Source organism: Rutilus rutilus (genome assembly GCF_951802725.1).
Source record: "Rutilus rutilus genome assembly, chromosome: 5".
NCBI classification, from domain to species: Eukaryota; Metazoa; Chordata; class Actinopteri; order Cypriniformes; family Leuciscidae; genus Rutilus; species Rutilus rutilus.
Genome location: NC_140213.1, coordinates 6,391,825 through 6,417,409, shown reverse-complemented (window position 1 = coordinate 6,417,409; position 25,585 = coordinate 6,391,825). Strand labels below are relative to the sequence as shown.

Below are 25,585 nucleotides of genomic sequence, written 5' to 3'. Positions count from 1 at the left end.
ATATTTTCAGCAGTATATTCAGTAAGCAAATACATTTGAACAATAAACTTTTACTATTAGGCTATAACACTGATATTTAATTTGTATGTGGAAAACTTAGTCGTCAGCTTTTCCAGTAAGCACTATTTCGTTGAAACGCCATTTTATGCAACAGAAACCTGTATGTCGAGTTTATATCAAGCTGAATACAGGCTTGAATGCATGTCTCAAAACCTAGAACGCGCCCTACCTAGTCAGCCTTTTCGGCCCAATAAGCGCGTTCCGTATCAGCTGGCCAAGCATGCAGTCTGAGTAGGCCGCAGGACAGCACCCTAGATTGAGACGACGCCCACTGCTGCGTAAGGTGAGTCACTCCGCAGCCGAAACACGGATCGATACTAACGTTATACATCATCATACATGTACTTAAAATTAACCTTACATTCGTTTTAAAATATTAACGGCTGTATTCACCTTACTTTGAGGGTTGTTTGTAGTGTGGAATTGAGTTTAAAGGTGTTTAAAGGTAAAGTGCACACCTGTAGAGACAGTATCGCTTGAGCTAGTCACTCCCATTGTATCGCCAATCTCTCCGGAAATATCTTCTCTTCTCACAGGTAGACGACACAAACTTCACTCTCTGCGGAAGATAAATACATATCTCGTTTTAATCGTGTAATTTCGTTTCCGTGATTTACACGTCTTAGTTTGTTCGAGAGTTCAGGTGGAAGTTTTTATAGGACGGTTGAATGTTTTATTTAGTTGTCGCGTGCACTTGTTATGGGCGTTGTTGTTTTCCACATTTGTTTGACTTCAGCTGAGAATAACTAGTCTGTTTCCCCCTCTCAATACACAATTACTCGCCTTATTTTGTCAGCAGAAGTGGAAGAGTGAGAAGAAAAGGTGTGTTGATATTCTGCCGGTGGTCTCTCGGACATGGACCCTATGGATAGAGGAATGCGGTACACTCCCGGTTCTTCGGTAAGTTTCGCCATATTGTGATTTTTCAACCTGCCAAGCACCTTTAAACATCTAATGAAGAACTGAAATCTCACATAATTTATGTCCCAAAAACATATTTTTTTCTCGCATGAATGTATTTCCTGTTGTATCAGAAGGCGTAAGATTATAAGAACTGCAAGAGGTGGAAATTTGAAACGCTAAACAAGATTGTGGTTAGTTAGAGATGTGCTTAACAGGTCCATTTTAAACAGCAGTGGTACTACCCGTATTCATCAAGTTTCCCACACTCATGGAAACCCCATTAATAATCATAAAAGTGTGGTTTCCAGGCCTGGAAATGTGTTGAAAATGAATTAGAGCTTAAAACATCACACAAATTTCATAGTGGCTGGCTACACATTATTCTAGTTATGTTCAGCTCTATTTAATTTAGCTGAGCTTTCTTTGCGACTTGGTTGGTCTTTCTTTAAAGCGCAAGATAAAAGCTAGTATTGATAATATTCTACGTTTTTATCTAAAAGGCCTTATGACGCAATGAATGACAGAGTGACACATCGCGTAACCTGATGTTTGAGTACATTGAGCTCTTTAGTGGGCAAAACTTATTTAGTTACCAAACGTATAAGCGTGCCACCTCTGCTGAAACTGGAGGTTTCACACCATGTATTTGTTTAAAATGTGCCAGACCTTATTTCCTGTCTGTAGTCACTTTTCTTTCCGTCTCGGTCGGTTTATCTTGTGTAAGGGATATCATTTCTATAGATCATCCATAGGAGTGCGAGTTTAAGCCGTTCTGCTGACTACTTCATTGTCGTCTCTGAGGAAAGGGTGTCAATGGACATTCACAAGACCCTAAATGAAGTGCTTCCAGACTGGCCACTATAGCAGTTTTTATGTCTTGTGATTATTGGTAGCTGACTGTCGTCTTGAGTAGATTCAAAACAGTCGTGCTTTGGTGATATAATGTAGTGATGGTGAAAGATATGTGGTTTTCAACAGCCAATGTCGATTCTGAGATATCTAGGCTAGGGTATACTGAAAAGAAAAAAAAAATTCTCTAAGTTGTGAGCAAATCGGATTATTGGAGTACATTTGAGAAGAAAATACCATTTCATTCTTTCTACTTCAAAATTTCATGTTTAATTCAATTTGCAGTTACTTGCCGTTTCTTTGTAATTATTGGTGAAATTTAAATTGTTTCAAAAGTAAGTCCTACACCAAATCGTTTTTGCAGTGTACTGGATGACTGTTGGACGAAATAATAAGTGTATTACTATTTAAAATAGCAAATGAGAAACAGACTACAGTGTGAAAATAACATTAATAGTCATTTTTAATTCACAAATGTTTTTGGAATGTGTAAAAATGTATTAATATTTTGAATAGGCTTTTATTTTTAATTAGTTTTTTTAGTACTTTTTTATGTGCTTTTGACATTTTTAAAGTAAAAAAAAAAAAAAAAAATGTATATAGGTTAAATTTATTAAAGGGTTAGTTCACCCAAAAATGAAAATTCTGTCAGTAATTACTCACCCTCGTGTTGTTCCAACCATGTAAGTCTTTCGTTCATCTTCGGATCACAAATTAAGATATTTTTGATGAAATCTGACAGCTGTCTCACTCCTTCATAGGCTTTCAGAGGGACCGAAACTCGCCGGCCCAGAATAGTTATTAAAAACATCGTTAAAATAGTCCAAGTGACTACAGTGGCTATACATTAAGTTTATCATGCGACGACAATACTTTTTGTGCGGAAAAACAACAAAAATAACGACTTTATCCAACTATTAGTGTTCTTCAATGTGGGCCTCTGACGAGAGTTCACGGGAGCGCCAGGACGCATGCGCGAGAACTGAGATTATGGCGTTCTTCTTCTACTACTACTTGTTACTGGCTGCTCACTCCTTGGGAGTATTACCGCCATCTACTGTACAAGATGACGTCCCGACATTGCCGGAAGCGCAAAACGGTCTGTTTATAAGCAGAGGAAGACGCGCGCTGTATGTAAGCTATTGAATTCGACACTTATTGCGATTTAGATCTCGATGATGTCGGGACGTCATCTTGTACAGAAGAACACTAATAGTTGGATAAAGTCGTTATTTTTGTTGTTTTTCCGCACAAAAAGTATTGTCGTCGCATGATAAACTTAATGTATAGCCACTGTAGTCACTTGGACTATTTTTAGTTGCTAGATGTTCTCCCAGCTGAATCTTTTCAAAATGTCTTGCTTTTTCGAACATTTATTGCCCCTGTGCCAACTTTTGAGACCTGTAGCAGGCATCACATTTTAAAAAATGAGCTCATTTAGTGGATAAAAGTGTCAAATTTGTCCGTTTAAACATTTGTTACGTTATCAATGTTCTATTGTGAATAAAATAGTGGCTCATGTGACTTGAAAGTCTTTTCGTTTTCATTTTATTCAAATTTCAAAAACGTCCCAACTTTTCCGGAATTCGGTTTGTAAAAAAGATCAAGATATAAAAGGTATTTTTTAAAAAGAAGATACTACTCCCTTGACTAGCTTTGATTTAGATTTTGTTTTAAAGTTGGGCAAGCTGGCTTTTTTAAACATCACTGCTAGTTATTATGTAGATCAGGTTAAATGTTTCGAAGCACATGGCAAGAACTGAGGATTTTGATGTATTTTGAATGATCAGCAGTCAGAATGTTATTCTATTTTTGTCTGACGTGTGTGTACGCCTGAACGCATTCCACAGATCTGTTACGACATGCTTACGGCAGTTAGCGTTACTATGATCAAACACCCCCACAAATGAAACTGGCACAGAGAATATGACTCAGGGATATCCCTTTATTCACTAGTGATCAGCTGCTTTTCATGCATCATCCATGTCGTCACAGAATGTCGACCGCTCAGTTCATTCATTTACAGCTGGACTTTCTTCACTCATTAACTTGAAAGTTGAAAGTCTTAAATTCAAACCAAAACAAAAAGTCTGATTAGAAGAACAATAATCATTCTGGTCTCTTAAAAATGGCATCAGCTTTACTCGGCACTATTAAAGGGGTCATGACATGGATTTTTTAAATTACTTTAATAGGTTCACTAAAAAAATTAAAGGGGTGGTTGATTTATGATTTCACTTTTCTAACTTTAGTTAGTGTGTAATGTTGCTGTTTGAGCATAACGTCTGCAAAGTTGTATAACACTCAAAGTTCAAAGCACAGGAAGATATTTGCTTTTAAAGAAATAGTTTTTTAAGGACTACAACAAACGTCTGGTAGGGACTACACGACATTCCTCCCGGCTTAGTGACATCACTAACCCTAAAATGTACATAAACCCCGTCCATGGGAACACGCAGTCCATGTTGAGAAGAGGAAGAGTTGTAGTAAAGCACATTTGTGAGTCTGAATGTGAACAGAATGTGACATACATTCATCAACTAACCATTCAGAAACGTTGTTGTCACTTCTTCTTGAGTCTCTCCATCTTTGTCCGACTCCAGTTTAAACATAAAAGGCAGAATAGTTTCTGACATTTTAGTGCGTGTCTGCCTGAGGTAATCGGAGCGGAGGTGCTAACACACATACACAAACACAAGCTCTTGAAGCTCCGCCCTCTGTGCAGGGAGCAGCAGCTCATTTGCATTTAAAGGGACACACACGAAACGACACGTTTTTACTGACCCTCAAAAAGGGACATTTTAACATTCTGTAAAAAATTATCTGTGGGGTATTTTGAGCTAAAACTTCACATACACACTCTGGGGACAACAGAGACTTATTTTACATATTGTAAAAGGGGGCATTATACCACCCCTTTAATAAGTTTTTTTTTTTTTTTTTTTTTTGCACAAAAACAAATACAGAAAGACAATTGTTTTCAACATTCATACTGACCCTCTGTCTGAAATGATCTTTGGGATGTTTTTAATGAGCAGCTCCTTTCAATCTTGTTAGTAAACACCTACTGTTATGATTGGTTAACGTCAGTTATCTAACATAATCAACACCCATCACGTTCATCACAATACGATATCAGATGTCCTTGAGAATCTCCTTGGGAATTAGCAGTTTATGTTTGGTTGATTTGTTCTTTAGACACTTTGTATCCTAATTGCAAAATCAGGAAGTCTCTTCTATAAGAGTTTCCATGAACTTCTGACTTTGGTGGAACTTTTTGTTTTGGCACATTTTTTTGATGCATATTAAATAGAAAATAGGTCATGAACAATTAAAAGTGACAATTTATTTTTACCCAGGCAACTGGTTTTGTCTACGATGGACACTATTTTTTATAATAATAAAACAAAATTGGGGATTTACACACAGTTTGAGCTCATATATCAGGCATGAAAACTCCTCACCTTTCGGCGAAATTCGCCGTTTTAAAACCAAAATGGGTCTCCTACGTGATTTGTGCAGATCCGATGAGAAAATATTTGGGGGTGGGGGGTCGTGAGAAAATCTTTTCAATGAAAATCTCAAATGAAGATCGCAGAACTCCAGCTTACTTGTCTGTGTTTTCAGATCATCTGCGCTTCTTCAGAAGTGTAGAAAGCGCGCGCGTGCACGTATGGTTGCCAGATACTATTGAAAAGACCGGGTAGAAAACGTGCTCTTTTAACAGAAAAGCTCTGACTGGTTTAAATTATTGAAATCTGCATGAACGCTCGTAAAAACAGTCTGTGATATGTTGTCTTCTCCTTTTTTCGACGAAAATAAGTGGTTTTGGTCAAGTTTTTATTTATTTTTTAAACACATTTCAGTCTCATCTTTTTTTGTCAACGATATTGCATCGATTGTATTGATATAGTCACAGTTATCGTTTAATGACGTGGGTGTCGTCTCTCATCGCCTTGTCTTGGTCAGGGGAAAAAAGGTCATCAAAGTAAATTTTTTCGTTAACGAAATTAACACTGGCGGACAATAAAATATTTTATTTTTAATTTTTTTGACAAAATTTGAGACCCCCTTCAAATTTTGCTTTTGAGGCTTTCAGGGGGTCTCATGGGTATTTCGCATGGAGAGATAGGAGAGAGTGGTGCACTGCAAAGGATCCAGTAGTGCTCAGGATCTAAAAAAAACAGGCGGCTGAAGAAGAGAAGAGGGCAAGGCTGAGACATGCTGCTAAACAGAGAAAACGGGCCCTTGAGATTCTGGTTCAGGCGAAAAAGAAAAAATTATCTCAAGCTGTGTGTTTTGTGTAAATACTTGCCTCCACACATTAAAATGGCCCCCATATTTTATATGTTTTATGTGTTATTATATTTCCTATTCTTTGTGCAGCACTTTGGTAACCTTTGTAGTGGATTTTTCCCCTAAAACCCGACTATCTAGCGTCTACAAATCGACACTTAATAAATAAATCTGTTGCGTCTACTCATGGACACTTAATAACCTTTATACTCCAGCTCTTTGCGTCTTCAGTCGACAACTGGCCGAGTCTCTTACTCTAACTTACTTGCTTCCCTAAACTGACCTGTCTGGGGTGTCTCCAAATGGACACCCAACTCTGTACCTGGGTCTCGTCTCCTGGCGACGTCCCCACTTGGATATCCCACCTAGTCTAACTTGTTTTCCCTTACTAATTAGTTTTCTTGCTGCACAGCAGAAATTAACAGACAGACTTTCAGCAAATGTCCTTTAAATGCTTTAATAACGGCCGGGAGAGTCTTCGAGCAGTTCTCAGAGAAACTCTCCCAGGAAGAATCAAGGCCGGACGATCTCAAACAAATTCCATTGAGACATCCCCCCGTAAAACACATATACAACAGTTTTTAGAGTATAGAGGTATGACATAAATGTCAAGCTGCATTACATAATTTCCCCACTATTTGATTGGTTCTTCATATGCAAACCCCTCTGTTACTATAGGTAAAGCAAACTCTGATCTTGTGACGACTTAGTCTGTTAGAATCTTGCGATTAACAGATGGTCTAGTTTCATTTCTCAAAACGATGTTATTTTTACATACATACGCACACGGTCAAAGACACAAGGTTTCCATTGGTTTCGTACAGTACATCCTGTTCCATTGTTAGATGTTAAATAAGGTTAGATGTTAGAAACATGGTTAGTTTAATATACAGTTTAAAATTTCCACGACACCTTGTTTTTTAAAATGTGATAATATAAAGGTGATTGGATTGGATTTTTTGCTGCCGTATCCTTCTCACCTTTTTTACCCCTGACCAGTTTTCATGCCTGATATATTGTTTAAAAAAAGTTTATACTGTTGATCAATTACTCATTTACATTTATTCATTTAGCAGACGCTTTTATCCAAAGCGACTTACAAATGAGAACAATAGAAGCTGTTAAACTAACAATAGGACAATATGCAAGTGCTATGACCCTTCCCAGTTCAATCTAACGCAGTACTTTTTTTACATTTATTTACTTATTTTTATAAATAGATATAGAATAGAATAAAAAGTGTTAGTATTAATGGATCAAGTATCTTCAGCCTTTTCTTAAAAATGGCTACAGACTCAGCCGCTCTGAGTTAGGCAGATCATTCCACCAGCAGGGAACAGTCCAGGTAAAGGTGCGAGAAAGAGATTTTGTGCCTCTTCGAGATGGCACCACAAGACGACGTTCACTTGCAGAGCGCAAGTTTCTGGATGGCACGTAAGTCTGAAGTAATTAGTTTAGGTAAAAGGGAGCAGAGCCAGTGGTTGTTCTGTAGCCAAACGTCAGTGACTTGAATTTGATGCGTGCGGCAACTGGCAACCAGTGCAATTGTGTGAGGAGAGGAGTGACGTGTGCTCTCTTCGGCTCATTAAAGACCACTCTAGCTGCAGCATTTTGGAGACACTGAAATTTTCAGAGAATTTACTGAAATTTTCAGAGAATTTACTGAAATTTACTGAAATTTACTGAGAATTTACTGAAATTTACTGAGAATTTACTGAAATTTACTGAGAATTTACTTTTGCCTCTTTTTCTGTTAGGACAAGGACTGGGACCAAGCTGTCACATTCTTGCCAGCATCAGATAATAAAAAGCTGGAGAAGAAAAGAGGCCCTGGAAAAGTTATGGTCATTGTTGGTCTGGTGATCTTGGCAGCCGTTTTGGCTTTGATCGTAGGGGTTCTGGTCTGGCATTTCCATTGTAAGTCAATACTGCAGTCACAGACAGCATAACACTGTTACCAGTGTCAATAATGACAGTGTTGATCACATGTTTGTTGGTTCATGTCTCCTGCAGTCCGGAAGGATTTTAATTTACAGAAGATTTACACCGGCTCGCTTAGGATAAAAAATCAAGCTTTTGTGGATGCGTATGAAAACCAAGACAGTGCAGAGTTTCAAGACTTGGCAAAACAAGTCATGTCTCAGGTGAGAATTAAATTAAAGCTGCTTTTTCACATAGTGTTGACAGAGAAAAGTGTTTTTGATTTTTATTTTTATTTCCATATTCAGCTGAAATCAATGTACTCAGAATCTCCACTACTGTCAAAATATTATGTTGGTTCCAGAGTTCAAGCCTTCAGGTATGTCTACATCTGATTGTCCACATATATTTGGTCATGTACCTGCTCTTAAAGTGCCCCTATTATGCGTTTTCAAATATTACCTTTCATGCAGTGTGTAATATAGCTTCTTGTGAATGTAAAAGTCTGCAAAGTTTTAAAGAACAAAGTGCACCACAAATAAAGTTATTGTTTCCTAAAGGAAATAATTGATGGAAAACTGCTGAAACGAGTCATCAGCAATTCCAGTCTAACTTCCTGTTACATACCTACTAAACAGTGTAACACATTTGCATAATGCCAGCCTATTGTCTTCATCGATGTCTACATGAGCCGCCCTCAAACACTGTAGTTGTAGCTTGGAAGAGTTTGGTTGGTTTTGTCGAGAAGACCCCTTTTTCAGCCCTTCAAATCCACTTTGCATGCACTTCCAAAGGATGAGGACACGCTGGAATTAATATGGAAAAACCGACACCATTGTTCCTGTTTGTATCAAGCGCTGAGCAAGCCTCCGGAGCTATTATTCAGATATGGTATTGAGTGTTTTGATACCAACACCTGGGGCACGTTCAAGTTCAAAACGGTGCGCAACGTTTTGCTACGGTTTCCGGGTTGAACGTCATGTTTCCTGGAAACGGCGTGCACCGGCGTGCAACGGGGTTTGAGATACGTTTTCTCTTGTTTGGTGGGTGTGTCAGAACTGCAGTCCAATCAGCAGCAACATGTATATAAAGCACGCGGTATTAAAGTGAACTCGCACAATGGGTTCAAGGAAAGTAATTTACAAATGTGTTCGATGCAGCTCGGTATACGCAACAACTGAGGATATTAGAAGACATGTTTGTCGTAAGTTTTATTGTAAAAATATAGGATATCAACATAATGATGTAGTTGTTTATATTTTTAGCTTCATTGCAAGTGTATGACATTTGGTATAGAAATAAACAATGGTAATTAAGTGCTTTTCCTAAAAATGAGAAAGAAAATACAGGGTATTAAAACAGTATGAACTACAAATAAAGTCAGTATGTGAGGCTAAATAGATGTGTGTTAGTCTGAATTAGGAAAGATGTGTGCTTCCATTTCAGTTTCAGCAATCCCTTCACTCGACTGGGATGTTCTCTTTTGTTCTGGGCGGCAAGTGCAGTAACTGTAACATCGGGCATATTTTGTAGTATTAAACATATTTATACCGACTTCATCAGGCTCAGAAAATTCTTCACAAAGAATGGCCTTCTCAGCTGCCATAGTTGCAACTCTTGCGTCATCAGAATAGTGTGTTCAACGCATCACCGTTTCTGTTTAAAAAAACATTGTGCAACGTTTTGTCGGGGCTGAACGCAGCCCTGGTGTAAGCAGTTGACCAATCACAACAGAGTGTGTCATATGACCAATCAGAGCATAGTAGGCTCACAGAAAGGAGGGGTTCAGAGCGACTGAATCTTCGAACAAACCATTTTTAGACTCTTTGAGAAATGAGGTGATGCTGCAATGTATATAAGAAAATTAAAGTGTTTTTTGACCTTGGATGCATGTAAACCTATTATAGGAGACCTCCAAAACAAAATTAGGAACTTAAAATAGCATAATAGGGGCACTTTCAAAATCAAAGATCAGAATGAATAGGCAAATTGTTCAGCGACATCAACAAACCTATTCACATCAAGAACCAATTTTCATCAGGCTCTACAAAAATAAAAGATTTGGGCTAATTTTCGCCAGACACACTTCGATCACTGAATTCCTGTGGATAAATTTGTACTTTTTGGTGTGAAATTAAAATTGGCCTTTTTTTCCCTTATGGTTATTATATTGTTAGATGGTCAGACTGTTGAGTGTTGCCTGTTTCTCCGTCTCCCTGCAGTGAGGGCAGCGTAATAGCTTACTATGAGTCAGATTTTACTGTTCCAGTGGGGCAGGACGCAGCGGTGGAACAGGCTGTGAGCGACTTAAATGCCATCTATAGCTCCACTAAATATACGCGCAGAGGTGCGGAAAAACCAGGTGCCCTGATCTTCGATCATGTTGTGTCTTCAGGTAATATAAATTCATAGTACATCCATTACATAGTTTGGATAGATGGATGAATCTCACTAAATGTGTAGATTGCATAATTCAATTCACATTTCTTTGTATAGCACTTTTAAAAATTCACATCGTTTCAAAGCAGCTTAACCGAAAATGCCTGTTTCTACATTACAATTTAGAGTAATCTGTTATCGGAGGTGACTGAATCAACATACACAACTGCCAAATGTACTTTGACACAGAGTTGGCATCATCTGAAGCAGTCTTGCATGGGTCCTGATTGGTAAACCCGCGCCCGCAGAACTTAACAGAACACCCGACCCGTTGTCCGACAGCAGCACTTGTTTAATGCCGTACCCGACCGCGAACCGCACCCGCATTAAATATACATCAGGTAGACAAAAAAAGAATAATAATTCTCATGTAACACAAGAAATCAAACCAAAATTAGGCGTTATGAGTACAACTGCAAATTGCGTTGTAATTGGAAACCTTTGACTGTCTTCGGACTACAGAATGTGAACACATCTAAACACGGGACCGTATGAAAGCAGCTGTCTATTAGTGGGTACCGAATTGAGTTGAAATAGTCTTGACTCTTGGACCCGCAGTCCGCCATGCCTATTGATTCCCAACCCGAACTGCACATCACCCGCCGGATGCCCGCCCGCGTGCAGGACTCTGATCTGAAGTCCTCGCGGGGGTTAGCCTTATCTCTTCACAGGTGTTGGGTCATCCGAAATGTTCTTAAGAAGCTGGATCCAAACTGGAGCTGGCGTAGTCTCTAGTTACCTCGGGATGGGCATATTGAGATAAAACAGAAAAGTAAATGTAAAACAATGAACTTAGCTGGTGTTCATAACATTTTGAGCAATAGATGGTCAATGTGAATTTGATCTAATGTAACTTATGAGATGCATTATGTAAATGTAAAATATTTCGCAAATACGAAAATGCTCTCCCTCCTTTAGTGGACTTGGATATCCTAGGTACTACCAGAAGCCTTGAGTTCTGTGATCTTAAAGAGCATGATGGATTGTAGGGCGATAAGGAACATCTATTTTAGGGTATGTTCACACGACAACAATGTGCTAAAAATGTTTTTCCTTTGTGTTTTTCGCGTACAGACCACAGCGTTGTCAAAATGATTCCCGTTCGCACGGACGATCCACGAAAACGACTACCGTATTTTCCGCACTATAAGGCGCACTTAAAAGCCTTTATTTTTTTCAAAAAACGACAGTGCGCCTTATAATCCGGAGCGCCTTATATATGGATCTGGCGCCTTATGTTAACGTCTGTTAAACAACCGCTGACTTAAACCTTGTTTATACTTTCGCCTGACACCGGAGCGCGAGCCTCCGCTGACTGCGTGCGCAACTCCCCAAACAGACGAGGCATTTATACTTGACGCAACTGTTTTGTTTTAGACTGAACACCAGACCATACAACTGATTTAGACGCGCAAACTGGGTGCCGGTGTGATGAGATGTACTACTAATATCCGTCTGCTCGGGCAGATTCGGCTCAAAGTCATGCATCTTCGGATTCAGAGGCGCGCGCGCTGTTAAGCCGAATCTGCCTGAGCAGACGGATATTATTTTTTTTATTAACTTCGCGCTCATGCGGACGCGTCGAGTATAAACAAGGTATCTTGGTTTACATTTGGACTTTGGATGTGATCTTAGGCTTGAAAAGGTTGGTGACCACTGCATAACGCAAACCCAGTCAAACGTTTGACTGCAGTATCTTCTATTCTATATGCGCCTTATAATCCGGTGCGCCCTATATATGAAAACAGTTCTAAAATAGGCCATTCATTGAAGGTGCGCCTTATAATCCGGTGCGCCTTATAGTGCGGAAAATACGGTAAACGCTGTGTTATTCATGCCAGGCCAGTAGATGGCGATGTCATTTTGTAAAGAAACACTACACGCCTATAGACAGAACACGTAATACGCATGCGCATGACGTTACCGTTTTCTGAGATTTTAAAGATGATATTGTTATCATTTTCAAAAACTTGCACTTTGAAACCCGTTTTTTTTTTTTTTTTTGAAAATGGGTGTAGAGATTTGATTGTAGGGTGAAATGTGACCTGGTTCTTCACATGTTTTGTGAGATTCATCCAGATACTGATCTCTTGACTGTATGCTATCATGTAAAAACCTGAATGTCCATGATACTGAAGCACAGATTCATTATAACTATGTCAATCTTTCATTAACAGCTCTGGACACACGTTTGTTCTCAAATGCCAGGAGTGAGTTAGTCCATTACATATATCTCTCAAATACTGTCTGTTCCAAAACCTAGTGAACTGCCTCCATATCAAGCAATTTAAGGTATCATAGGTATGCTCCTGAGTCCTGACATGAAGGCTATTCCATAAGGTAACTTAAGGCAGCATCGCCATGAGCAGTCTGACAATGCATTGCAACAAGGTTAGTGAAAATATAAATCAGAGATGGCAACCTAAAAAGACTATCAAACGACTTGAGATCAACCTATCAAAGACGTGAGATATACAAAGGCTCATATTACTATGAATGGGAGAATGTGGCCGGTCCAGCCTTCATTTAAGCATTTAGAAACAAAATGTGTGAGACAGTTGTTGTCAGATTTCAAATATAAAATGTAATCATCAGGCTTGGTGAACATTTGAACTTGTTACATTTGGTTAATAACAAAGGATGTCTAATTAATTGATTTCGCATAACTTTAAAAAATAAAAAGTATTATTATTTGAACAATAATAATAATGGTAATAAAACCGTTTTCTGATTTAATACAAAATGTATTATCAAAACCAGTAGGAATCAATGAATGCATAAAACTTTTTTAACAATTTAATTAAAAATGTAAAATGTATTAAAATTAAATTTGAGTGTTTCCTTTCATTTTTTTGGCAAACAAACTGCAGCACGAAAATTTTTGCGATTCCTTAAATCAATTTTTTAATAAGCTGTTTTATTTGAGAAGTACATTCTACTGTACAATAGTAATATTTCTGTCATAATTTCTTCAAGTTAAACCAAACTTTTATTTTGGCTGGAATGTATCTTACCAGTTTTATCAGCTGAAATGATGAAATACTCATGAGGTGAACTGTCAGAGCAGCTCTGGAGATGAAGTTCATGCGGCGTGTCCTAATATGGTGTGACGGCAGACGTTGAAAACAGTTTCGTGCATTGCAGAAATCATAGGGCCCCAAGTTCAGGAGGTTTTGGAACAGGACTTAATTTCCTAAGCACATTCATACTTATTATTGTACAGTGTATCCAATAATAAATGTGTAAGAATAACCTTTTGTTTTCTTTATGTCTAGAAAATACGAGATACTCCCAGCACGCCAGAGGTACTGTGGAAGAGATCATTACATCACCGGGTTTCCCTGACTCCCCATATCCTCCCAACTCTGTTGTGCAATGGCAGCTTCGGGGAGACCAGGGCTATGCGCTAAAGTTGGCTTTTGACACCTTCAACCTGGAACAAAACTGTGCAAATGACTTAGTGAGAGTGTATGACTCTTTGGTCCCCATGGACAGATTCCTTATGGCAGAGTAAGGGAATGGTGAATTGTGTTTGTGGCTGTAGCGCCATCTGGTGGCTGAATAAGCTACTGAAATATCAACATAGGTGTGAAATTTCAACATAATTGAGTTTTTCTCTCTCTCTCTCAAACAGGAAGTGTGGCTACTATTCTCCCAGTGATCCGCTAACCTTCATCTCATCTCGAAATGTTATGCTGGTCACCTTGGTAACCAACGATGAAGGGAATTATCCTGGTTTCAGAGCCCGTGTCTCTCAGGTCAAGCGAGATGGTAAAGATCAATCCTGGCTGGCTGAACAAAAACAAACTTGACTGATTAATAGTAGGGGATGCATTACTGTTGTTGTTGTTGTTGTTGTTTTTTATCTCTCACTGGATCTTCCCTTTCAATAGGTATCACATGTGGTGGTACATTGAGTGGACCCCCTGGTAGTTTCCAATCACCGAACTTTCCTAATTATTACTCCCCCAACACAACATGTCAGTGGGACATCGAGGTGAGGCCCAAACACTCATGTTGAACCAGTTCATGTCCTGATGAACCACTTTTCTAAAAGTGTTTGGTGCTTTATGAGCACTCATCTGTATCTATTGTTTAAAGGTTCCTGCTGGCAAATTCATCAAGCTGAAGTTCCCCAAGTTTATGGTTTCAACAGACAGTTGTACAGATTATGTGCAGATTGCTGGTAAGAGGTCAGTAAATTAGATCTTCAGTTAAACTTTTCGCAGAAATGTCCATTGTCCGATCTGAATGATCTGACGTTTCTCCAAGAGTGCTGATGAAGCAGAGGACATTTCGCTTTTGGATCTTGGTCTGTATTTTCGTCTGTATTTATGTCTTGTTTTAAACATCCTTAAAACAAGATTTATTTATTTTGTAGAAGAAAAGGCTACACAACAAATGTTTCATTTTCAGAGTTCAAATTTAGTGAGGTTTCTTCTTCATTTGATCTTGAACCACTCGGCTGCACCATTCATTTAGCTGAAGATTTCATACTCGCATCACGATTAATAGCTAAAAGAACGCAATCTCTATTCAGACACCCATGCGATCTTATTCCCAAATGACCGCGATTCAGCTTTGTCTGTTAAACCTTTGACAAGTACAGTTACAATAACTCTACGGTAGTGATCAAAATAAAGTAAATCACCTTCTGAAAGTAACTTGACGCTTCAAATAAAGATTGTATCAGTTACATTGTTACGCCAGTATGTGACCGCATTTGTTATTGAATCATTCATTCAAGAGATTCGTTCAAAAACGCTGATTTGTCCAGTAATGTAACAAGTGAAGTATTTATGAGTCATTAAGGCGAGACACGGCAGGCAAAAACATCGGGGTTTTTTTACTGGTCAATTTTGAGATTTTTGGATATTTGTCTTCAATAACATGTCTTCTTTCAGACTTGTGTTGAAAAAAAGTCTGAAATACACATTTAGGTCTTTATTTTATTACACTTTGTCTGTTTGCGTCTGTAGATTTCTCATAAATTCAACAAAAGTTCGCGTTCTAAATCAACATGCTGCTCCGCCACCTCTGCCGTCAGCCTGTCATCACATGCACCGTTAGGAAGCTCTCTCTCTTGTCTACAATCCTGTCGGATCCAAATATGGTCATTTCCTTTTTATCAGCAACCAATCGTGAAAGTAAAAGGGCTTGAATGCGCAATCTCATTGGCTGATGAAAAATCTTTAAAGCCCGTTTTCTCAAAATGACTTTTCTCTCATACTCCAAGTCCTAAATCTCCACTTCAGTAGCACCTATATACACCAAACTTTCCAGACTTAGCTTGAATTAGTGCATATTTGATTAGATATTGCCTGATTTGCATATTTAAACATTAAATTACAGAAAACTTGTAATACATTTTTTTCTCATCTTAATGTAGGTAATCAACTGGGAAAGTTTCATGGTGATATCTGCTAGTTAAAAATGTTACCCTATTCACCTGTAGTGTCTCGCCTTAAATCAAACATTCAAACTGATTTTTTCAAATGAAAATGATTGTAATATTTTTTTTTTAAACTGACTGCAGTAATTAACAATTTGTCAGAACCTCTAGTAAATGAAATGTTATTTTGTTTAGTTGTCTGTTCAGAATCATGGGAGAATTGTCATCTCCATTTTAAACAAGAAAAATATGATTCTCTGTTTATCCAGACTCTTTACAGCTCTAACTTACATGCTTATTATTACTTTGCAGCAAATTGTGTGGGCAGCTGGCAGCTAATTATATGGTTACCGGCAACAGTAACAAGATGACTGTTGTGTTCTACTCGGACTCATCATATGTAGATCGAGGTTTTAGCGCCACTTTTGAGGCCTTTGAGCCCACTGACCGTAAGTAAATGCATTAAAATGGTTAACTGGTAAAAACTGGGTCACATTTTTGACCATTTTAGTAGTAGTCTGGCCTGAGGTGGGAAAAAATAGACTCACTGATGCCAGTGATGGTGCTGTTACAGTTTTTAAAGTGGTGTCAATGTGAACATTAGAAAGTTAATTCAGTTTCTGAATCTCTCAGCCTGCCCGGAGATGTTCTTTTGCAGCAACAAACGCTGTGTAAACTCAACAAGGCGCTGTGACGGCTGGAACGATTGTGGTGACAGCAGCGATGAGAGGAGCTGCCGTAAGTGTTCCTTGAACATTGTCTTTAATCAAACACACAACTGCACACTTTGTATGTGAATTTAAGCTCAGGCATACACTGTGATTGAATGTGGATGGTTCGTATTTCAGAATGTGACTCCAGCATGATCCAGTGCAAAAACGGGTTCTGTAAGCCCATGTTCTGGCAGTGTGATGGCGTAAATGACTGTGGAGATGGTACAGATGAGATTAATTGTGGTAAGACCCTTTGTCCTCTATCTTTTCTTTTCCTTCCATTTTTTTTTTTTTTTTTTTCCTCTTCATCTCTTTCTGGCTGCATCTGAAACCTGAAGAATGCGGCCTCCACAAGCAATAAAAGAAAAAGTCATGAAGATGCATCTTATTCATTGCTTTTTTAACATTCTATAAACAAAGATGACTTCATCTGGTCAGATTTAGAAGACAGCTTAGATGTATCCTTCATTCTCTATAGCTGCGTTTCCACCGCAGGAATTTTCCCCGGGAACTATGGACGTTGGGGTGGTACTCTGTGTGTTTACACCGCAGGAACCAGGGTCTAAATGAAGTTCGGGGTAAAAATGTTCCCCTCCGAAAGTCCCTGCTCGCGAAGTAGTACTTTTTCAAAGTTCAGGAACTTTCGGGGGTGGGACTTGGGTGCTGAACATGCTGATTGGTAGACACCATTTTTAAGTCTGTTGCGGTGCGTGCAGTAAAAGTTGTTTGCTATTCGAATCAACAAACTTCACTAGACTAAATCTCCTAATCTCCACGGTACTTTAGACCGTGATGGAAACGCAGACAGCAACAGGTCTGGTGGGAAAAAAATTCCTGGGACAAATTGTTCCGAGTAATTTCCATGGAAAGGCGGCTTATGATTTCTCACAATCCTGTGCATGCAGTTTGACAGTTGTGTACATTTTATAGAGTTTTTCTTTTAGATTTCTAGCCATTTCTATCAAGAAATCAGCATTTTAGTTTACTTGGATATTTATAAAGCTTCACTGATACTGTTCTAGATCTGATGGACAGATCAGGTGGAGAGTCAAGAATATATAAAACATAAAATTTGAAATAATTTAATAGTTAGAAATATCATCATTCAGCATAATTTTCTTTAATTTATGATCTGTTTAATGTAGTTATGTTAGTTAACACTGTAAACACTGCCACTAAAACACTAAAATGCACGGCTAAAGTTGTTCCAGGCAGGTCTTGACCACATTACAGTTCCATATCACTTTGCGTAATTAACTATAATAACGGAAAATGGGATGCAATTCATAACAAGAAAAAAAATGACAGAATAATTTTGATTTAGATTTTCATTAGAACACTGCCATATGAAATAATAGTCAATAAAAGGCTTTTATGGCCCATATAGTATTATATAGGAGATTATGAAGCTTGAATTATGAATTATGATTATGAAGAGGAAAAACACATCAATGTTATTCAGTGGGCCAAACTGAGCAAAAATATGCAATTTGGTGCAGATGTTTTTTATATGGCCACAAAGTTTGATGAAATTTGATAACTTGATTAATAGACTACTTGCATAAATTGCAAATACAGTAAATATCAGTTGTCACTAAATCTCATAAACGTTTCTCAAATGCCTGATGTATCGTATTTGATACATGCATCTAAAAAATGTTTTTTTTTTTACAGATAAGTAAAGCAAACCTAAGTAAGAGTTCATGTTGAAATATTGATAACAATATGAAAGTTGTTCTTATGTTTACTTTATGAAAATCAGTAGAGATTTCTCAGCAAAAAGACACGTGTAGCATGACCTGAAGGTGGGCGTTCTTACAATTACTTCCTAAAAAAAGTGTAGAGGCTTATAGTAGATTGTGCTTATACAGATTTTTTCAACAAAGTTTTGATTGTTGATTCATGTATCAAATATGATACAGCAGGCTTTATAGGGTTAATGTTCCTAATGATAGATATGAAGTGTTACTGATACATTCATAGCGTAAAGTAAGAAAACCCCTGTTTTAGGTCATTAGACATTGTTATTTAGATATGGAAATTAGTCCAAAATGAGTCCCATTTCCTCATGAGATACTGAGGAGGTGCTAACACACACACACACACACAAGCTCTTGAAGCTCCGCCCTCTGTGCCGGGAGCAGCAACTCATTTAAAGGGACACACACGAAACAACGTGTTTTTACTGACCCTCAAAAAGGGACAATTTTAACATGCTGTAAAAAATGATCTGTGGGGCGTTTTGAACTAAAACTTCACATACACACTCTGGGGACAACAGAGACTTATTTTACATGTTGTAAAAAGGGGCATTATACCACCCCTTTAATGCTCCTCTGTTGCCAGACCAAGCAGCTAAGCGACTGTCTTCTGTTTCAGATACAGCCTCTATCTCTCTCTTTATCATTCTCTCCCACACAGAAACAGATCTCCACACTTGCTTTGGCATAATTGTCCTTTTTTCTGGCAGGATGTAAGGCTGGAGAATTTAAGTGCAGTAACGATCAGTGTGTCTCCGAGAAGCTGAAGTGTGACGGGAATCTTGACTGCAACGATGGCTCAGATGAAGATGGATGTTCAAGAGGTGACTATATTTTAGATAAAGAATGATGCAAGCTTGATCGGACAATCTAAACATCAAGTTTATTTTAGCATTATTTTAATTTTGATCACATTTAAAATATTCAGAAAATAATATTAGGGCTGTAAAAACATAGCGTTAAGCCCTGATATATTAAAGGCAAAGCTAAGTGTGACGTTTATTATATGGGTTTATGTGAAATTTGTTCACTTAAATTAAAAGTAATTTTTTTAAAGCCTATTAATGTTAAAAATTATAGCTTTTTCAATTATACTGTAATGTTGAATGGCTATAATTAATGGCTATAATTGAGAAGAAAAAAAAGTATAATAGAGACATTAGTATCAGTACTGGTATTATTGATACTGGCCTTCATTCACGGTGCTTAGTAAAAAGATGCCATTAAACACATATTTAAAATATACTGTCTTTATGTTGTTTATACATTATTCTGGAGATTGAATGTGAAAGTATTACAGCATAAATATATATAAAAAATATGTTAATGTTATGTGTGATTAATTACTGAAAAATGTGTGATTTAATTAGTTAATTCTTTTTTATCGATTGACAACAGTAGAAAATATATATTACGGAAAATATTCTGAAATTTGGAACACTTTCCTTCTTTTCAGTCATTCTTAATGCTTGTTTTTCTTTCTTACAGAAGTGTCTTGTACAGTCTCAACTTTTACGTGCAATAACAACAAATGCGTCACCAAAAATAACCCTCAGTGCGACGGGATAGATGACTGTGGCGACGGCTCCGATGAGTCCAACTGCAGTGCGTGTCGTTCACATCATTATACACATACTTCTGTTCTCATATCTGTATCCTGCTTGGTTTAAAGTTAATTTCTATCTCTCCCTCTTTATTCTCTAGACTGTGGTAAGAAAGCTTTCAAGACGTCTCGTGTTGTGGGTGGGGAGGACGCAGTTGTGGGCGAGTTCCCATGGCAGGTCAGCCTCCACATTAAAAACATGGCTCATGTTTGCGGTGCATCAATCATCAGTGAACGCTGGCTTGTGACGGCTGCCCATTGTGTACAAGACGACAAAATCAAGTGAGTTTCCTCTGTTTCTCTTCTCTCGTTTTTTTTTTTATCTACAACTTTTACTTTAGAAACTCATTAACTCAAAAAAAATAGAGCAAAATGTTTCACAAAAACTGTTGTGACACTTTGATTTACTTACAGCTTGCACCAGTGCAAACCCTCATTTGGCATTAAAGCGGGGCTCAGTAACTTCGGGATTTCTTCGCTGTATTCTCGCTTTTTGCTCGCAGGTTTCTCTCTAGAGCTCCCCCCACAGCTTCGGAATAGATATTTGACAACACTGTTGTAAAAACTCGTTGGCTATTCTCAGACAACAGAGGCTAGCAGATCAACGACATCAAAGCAGATGGGATATTCTTTAAAACGTCTTCTTCATTCGGGTTCGAACAGCGTGAGGGAGCGCAATAATGACGGCATTTTAGCAGATTTATTTTGGCCGTAAAGCAATTGTTTACATCGCGAGACCTGATATCACGCGAGACTTCCTGACGCGGCGGCCGGTGGCCTGCCGCCCCAAAGTTGCAAGTGCGGATTTTCTGCTCACGGGCACCAGGGGGGTGCGAAACGACCACCATTCAACCCGAAATAAGTCATATAACCATTCCAATGACTCCGAAGCTGTTCAGTTAAGGTAAAAAAAGTTACTTAGTTCACCTTTAAACTACTGTCAGGATTTACTAAAGACACGTAGTGAAAAATTATCAATGAAAAAGCGTGGACAGTAATTTTTCACCTTATTGTATGCATTTGTAGGAGTTTCTGTGTAGCATGAGGAATAAATAAATGATGCATGATTTAATAAGGTTTGCGTTAGTTAATTTAGTGGTATTTCAATATAGTACTATTATTTAACACCATAAAAAAGGAAGTCTTAACCTATTTTGCTCTTGACTTGCTGTAATAGTTACAGTATTAATCAAAATTATTCAATCCCCATGGCAAATCAGGTTGTTTGCAATGAAGAAATCACATAAAAGTAACTGAAATCGCTCAACACAACAGATGCTTTAAGTGGTTTCCCCAAATCATGAAAATGCAACTTTTAATGACTTCTGCAGTCTCAAAATTGTTCAACCTCTTCATGTCAAGCATCTTTAGTACATAGTAGAACATCCTTCTGCTGTTATGACCTTCTGCAAACGAGATATATAACCAGACAGCAGTTTCTGGCAGCGTTTCTGAGGCCTCCAGTTCAGTAATACTCAAGGGTTTGCGTTCTGCAACTGTCGCCTTCAAATCCCACCAGAGATTTTCTATGGGGTTCAAGTCAGGTGACTGTGATGGCCACTGTAGAATCTTCCAGGACTTCTTCTCCAACCAAGCCTTTGTGGAATTTGAGGTATCCTTGGGATCATTGTCCTGCTGGAAGGTCCAACCACGCTCAAGCTTCAGCTTCCTCACTGACGGCATGACGTTTTCTCCTAGGATTTCCTGATATACAAAAATGAATCCATCTTGCCTTCCACACGCTGCAGGTTTCCAGTGCCAGAGGATACAAAGCAGCCCCAGAGCATCATACCGCTGATCCACAGGGCTGAAAAGTTCCAGTTTTGTTTTATCGCTCCACAGAACAGAATCCCAAACCGTCTGTGGCTAATTTATATGGTTTAGAGCAGATTGGAGCCGACTTTTCTTGTGCTTTTGGGTCAGTAGTGGTGTACGTCTCTGCAAGCTGACACCTCAGTGCCTGTTGCCACCAAGTCTTGCTGCAGGTCTTTTGCAGTCACTCAAGGGTAATTCTGAACCTGCCTTCTCAGAAATCTGGTTCCAGCCATTGACTGGTCCTTAAACTTTGAACTTGCGAACTATGCTTCCAACGGTGTGTCTAGGAACATTTAATGCTTTCGCTTTCTTTTTGTATCCTGTTCCTTGTTTGTGAAGGGTGATGATATCTTCTCTTAACTTTTCAGACCATTCATTTGACTTAGCCATATTTCTAACATGCAGTCAAATGTGACACTCAACAAACCTAGCCAGTTCAGATATTTCATGTGTTTTAGCTCAAGCACACCTGGTGCAACTAATGAAGCCCTTGATTTGCATCAGGTGTGCTTGAGACAACACCTGTTTTGCAGATTTGTGCTGTTGTTAATTTTGAGACTGCAGAAGTTATTGAAAGTTGCATTTTCAGTTGAATTTGGAGAAACCGCTTGAAACATTTGTTGTGTTGAGCTGTTTCAAGTACTTCTGTTTGATTTGTTCAACAGAAAAAGTCTGTAAATTTTGCCAATAAATCTGATTTGCAATGGGGGTTGAATAATTTCTATTACAACTGTACTTCCAACACAGAGCGTGTGATAATAGAGAGAGAATTTTCTCCACTCATGTTCATTTATTTGGAATGCCTGAGGAAGACATTATCCAAACTTACTGCTGGCTAAACCATGTTATTCTTAATTTGCTGCATCTGTGTTGTTAGTAGATGAGCCACACCTGATTATCATTGGTTCTGCTGCATGTTTGCGACCCAGGGCTGTTGTGCTGCTCTTGGTAGACTGCTTTGGTCATAATGGAAATGAACTGCTGCGTCTGTGTTTTTTTTTTATCTGCACATTGTTAGTAAATCACCCACAGAACTTCCCATCATCACTTTTCGGCATATATATATATATATATATATATATAGTCGATATGTATATGTGTGTGTGTGTGTGTGTGTATGTATATATATACATACATACATACATACATACATACATACATACATATATACATATATATATATATATATATATATATATATATATATATATATATATATATATATACACACACACACACACACACACACACACACACACACACACACACACACACACACACACACACACACACACACACACACACACACACACACAATTTCGACTATCGCAACTTCCGTTTTGTGCCGACTTGAATAACCTTTTTTTTTTTTTGTTAAGTAGTTAAATAGTGTAGCTTTAATATAATGAATATACTGTTTTCATTTATCAGTTAAATTGGTTTTAGGCTTTAAGAGTGGAAAAGAGAAAACCTTCATCTCTGTATATCTGATGAATCCTCAGGTATTCTCAGCCGGGCACATGGGAAGCATACTTGGGTCTTCACACACAAAGAGATAAACAGACGGCAACGAAGAGATTCCTAAAACAAATCATTCCTCACCCGTCCTACAACCCCTACTCCTATGACTACGACATCGCTCTCATGGAGCTGGATACAGCCGTGGCCTTCAGTGACACCATTCGACCCATTTGCTTGCCGAGTGCCAACGATGTCTACACCTCTAATGACTCTGTCACTATCACTGGCTGGGGTGCCACTAGAGAAGGGGGTCAGTAAAAGAATTATACAATAATGCTTACACCTCTCACAAAGCCTATCATTTTTCACAAGTTCACAAATTCTTATATTTTTAAACTTCGTTCTTGTCTTTTGATTTGTAATTGGCGTGTGTTTATTTCAGGCGCTGGAGCGATTGTGCTGCAGAAAGCGCGGGTTCGCATCATCAACGGTACGACGTGTGATAAACTAATGACTGGTCAGATCACTTCTCGCATGATGTGTGCTGGCGTTCTGACAGGAGGAACGGATGCTTGCCAGGTGAGCTTCATGAACTTTAGCACACTGGTTCACATGATTTCCCCTGCAAAGCCATGTATATTTTTATATTTAATATTTTTCTGTTTATTTAATTATTTAGTTTAGGAATGCGTGATATATCGGTAGCATATTTGTTATCGGTCAATATTAGAGATTTTTTTAAATATCAGTTTTGGTCGATATTGAATATATTTAATTGGTCGTGCTCATTTCTCAGATTTTGCACTTTGCCTAATGTTTACTTAGTTCATCTTTAAAAACACAAAAAATGTAACTACACTGTTAAATAAATAGCCGTGGCTGAAAGTATTGGTAGCGACATAAATGTTTCGCAAAGTTTGCTGCTTCTATGTCCAATATCTCTGAAACCTCTTTTAATGGACATTTTGATTGATTCTGTGAGGCCAGATTTTTTTTTTTTTTTATTATTTTATTTTTTTTATAAACTTAAAAAAACCTTTTAAAAATGTGGTTTTGATTTGTTGTTTATATATAGTTTTGTTATTTATATATTTTTCAATTTGTTTCTCACCATGAATATAGCCATGGTAGCTGGCATAGTGTTAAATTATAATCAAACAAACATTTTATTTAGACAAAATCATGTAGAATTTTTATATCAACCATTTATAGGTTATTGACCATAAAATGAACATTATGATCATCTTTTTAGTGTCGGTCAGAATTTTAATATTGTGCATCCATAAGTGCCATTTTATTTAATTGTTTCTCTTTATTTTATTTCCTCTCTCTCCTGTTATTATCATCCATTTAAATAACTCTCTTTATCTTTGCTCAGGGTGACTCTGGCGGTCCTCTGTCCTTCTTATCGGGTGACCGTATGTACCTGGCGGGAGTTGTGAGCTGGGGTGACGGTTGTGCCCGCAAAAACAAGCCAGGCATCTACACAAACGTCCCAAAATTCAGGGGCTGGATCAAGGAGAAGACGGGAGTATAACTTGCCTGGAGATTATGATGAACTGAGAAATTTTATGAACTGGTTTGGTTCACAAATATTTTAATAACATACATGGAAAATAACCCAATGTAGCCCTGCAAACAGAGGGATGGACATGTTGACCAGTTTTTGCATTTTTCGAAATAGTTTTATATATTTGTATATTTTATGAGGAGAGCGGTATGGGGCTTTTATTCTGTCTTAAGGTGTGTAAATAAATGTCTTATTTCTCCTTTTAAAGATTTTGTGTTTTTTAGTAACTACATTCTTGAAGTGATGCTTTTATGTTTGGATTGTGAATGATTTAGTTGTTTGGTTCTGTACCTTCAGTTTTCTTTGTCTCAGAGAGTGTGTATTTCTGGAGTCACAAATGTGAACATGCTTTTTATGACTTTTGTTCAAAATGTATGTAATGTAATGTGACTTTAAACAAAGTTTGAGTTTTTCGGAATCTGGAGTGCTCAGGGATTACATTTAACACTTTAAAAATAACAAAATTGTTTCATGCAACATGATTTAGCAATTTAGCAACGTTTTACAAATAAAATGTATATCTGGTTAATACAGTGTGAAATGTGTAATGCGTTCACTAAAAGAGCAACAGTCGGGATCCACAAGTACAAATTCCATTCATATTCTGCATGGGGAGTTTTTTTTTTTAATGATAACTTTAAATGAAGACTATGGATGTTGCCCATCTATAGTACATGCTGTCTGCATCTTTGAAAAATGGTGTTTAACAGCGAACTACTACACTACCCATGAATGGACACATTTGTCATACACACTCACTTTTATATACACTTAACATACTTTAAATGCAGAAACTGCAACTGT

General features: G+C 37.9%; 1 protein-coding gene across 3 annotated transcripts; it reads left to right on the top strand.

Moving 5' to 3' along the window:
* The first annotated feature begins 278 nt into the window (after positions 1–278).
* On the top strand, positions 279–25,317 carry st14a (ST14 transmembrane serine protease matriptase a). Of its 3 annotated transcripts, none has more exons than XM_084408843.1 (20): positions 279–343; positions 860–960; positions 7,866–8,025; positions 8,122–8,252; positions 8,337–8,407; positions 10,251–10,423; positions 12,645–12,677; positions 13,743–13,977; positions 14,102–14,238; positions 14,361–14,464; positions 14,569–14,660; positions 16,172–16,308; positions 16,493–16,597; positions 16,708–16,815; positions 19,043–19,156; positions 19,821–19,937; positions 20,037–20,217; positions 23,253–23,521; positions 23,654–23,790; positions 24,590–25,317. In XM_084408843.1, exons 2-20 carry the CDS (start codon positions 916–918, stop codon positions 24,746–24,748), a joined length of 2,508 nt encoding a protein of 835 aa, XP_084264969.1. In that variant the 5' UTR covers positions 279–343; positions 860–915; the 3' UTR covers positions 24,749–25,317. The 3 variants fall into 3 exon arrangements, with proteins under 3 accessions (XP_084264969.1, XP_084264970.1, XP_084264968.1); XM_084408844.1 differs by having other exon boundaries at positions 290–343; positions 19,824–19,937; positions 24,590–25,308; XM_084408842.1 differs by having other exon boundaries at positions 337–596.
* Positions 25,318–25,585: the final 268 nt, after the last annotated feature.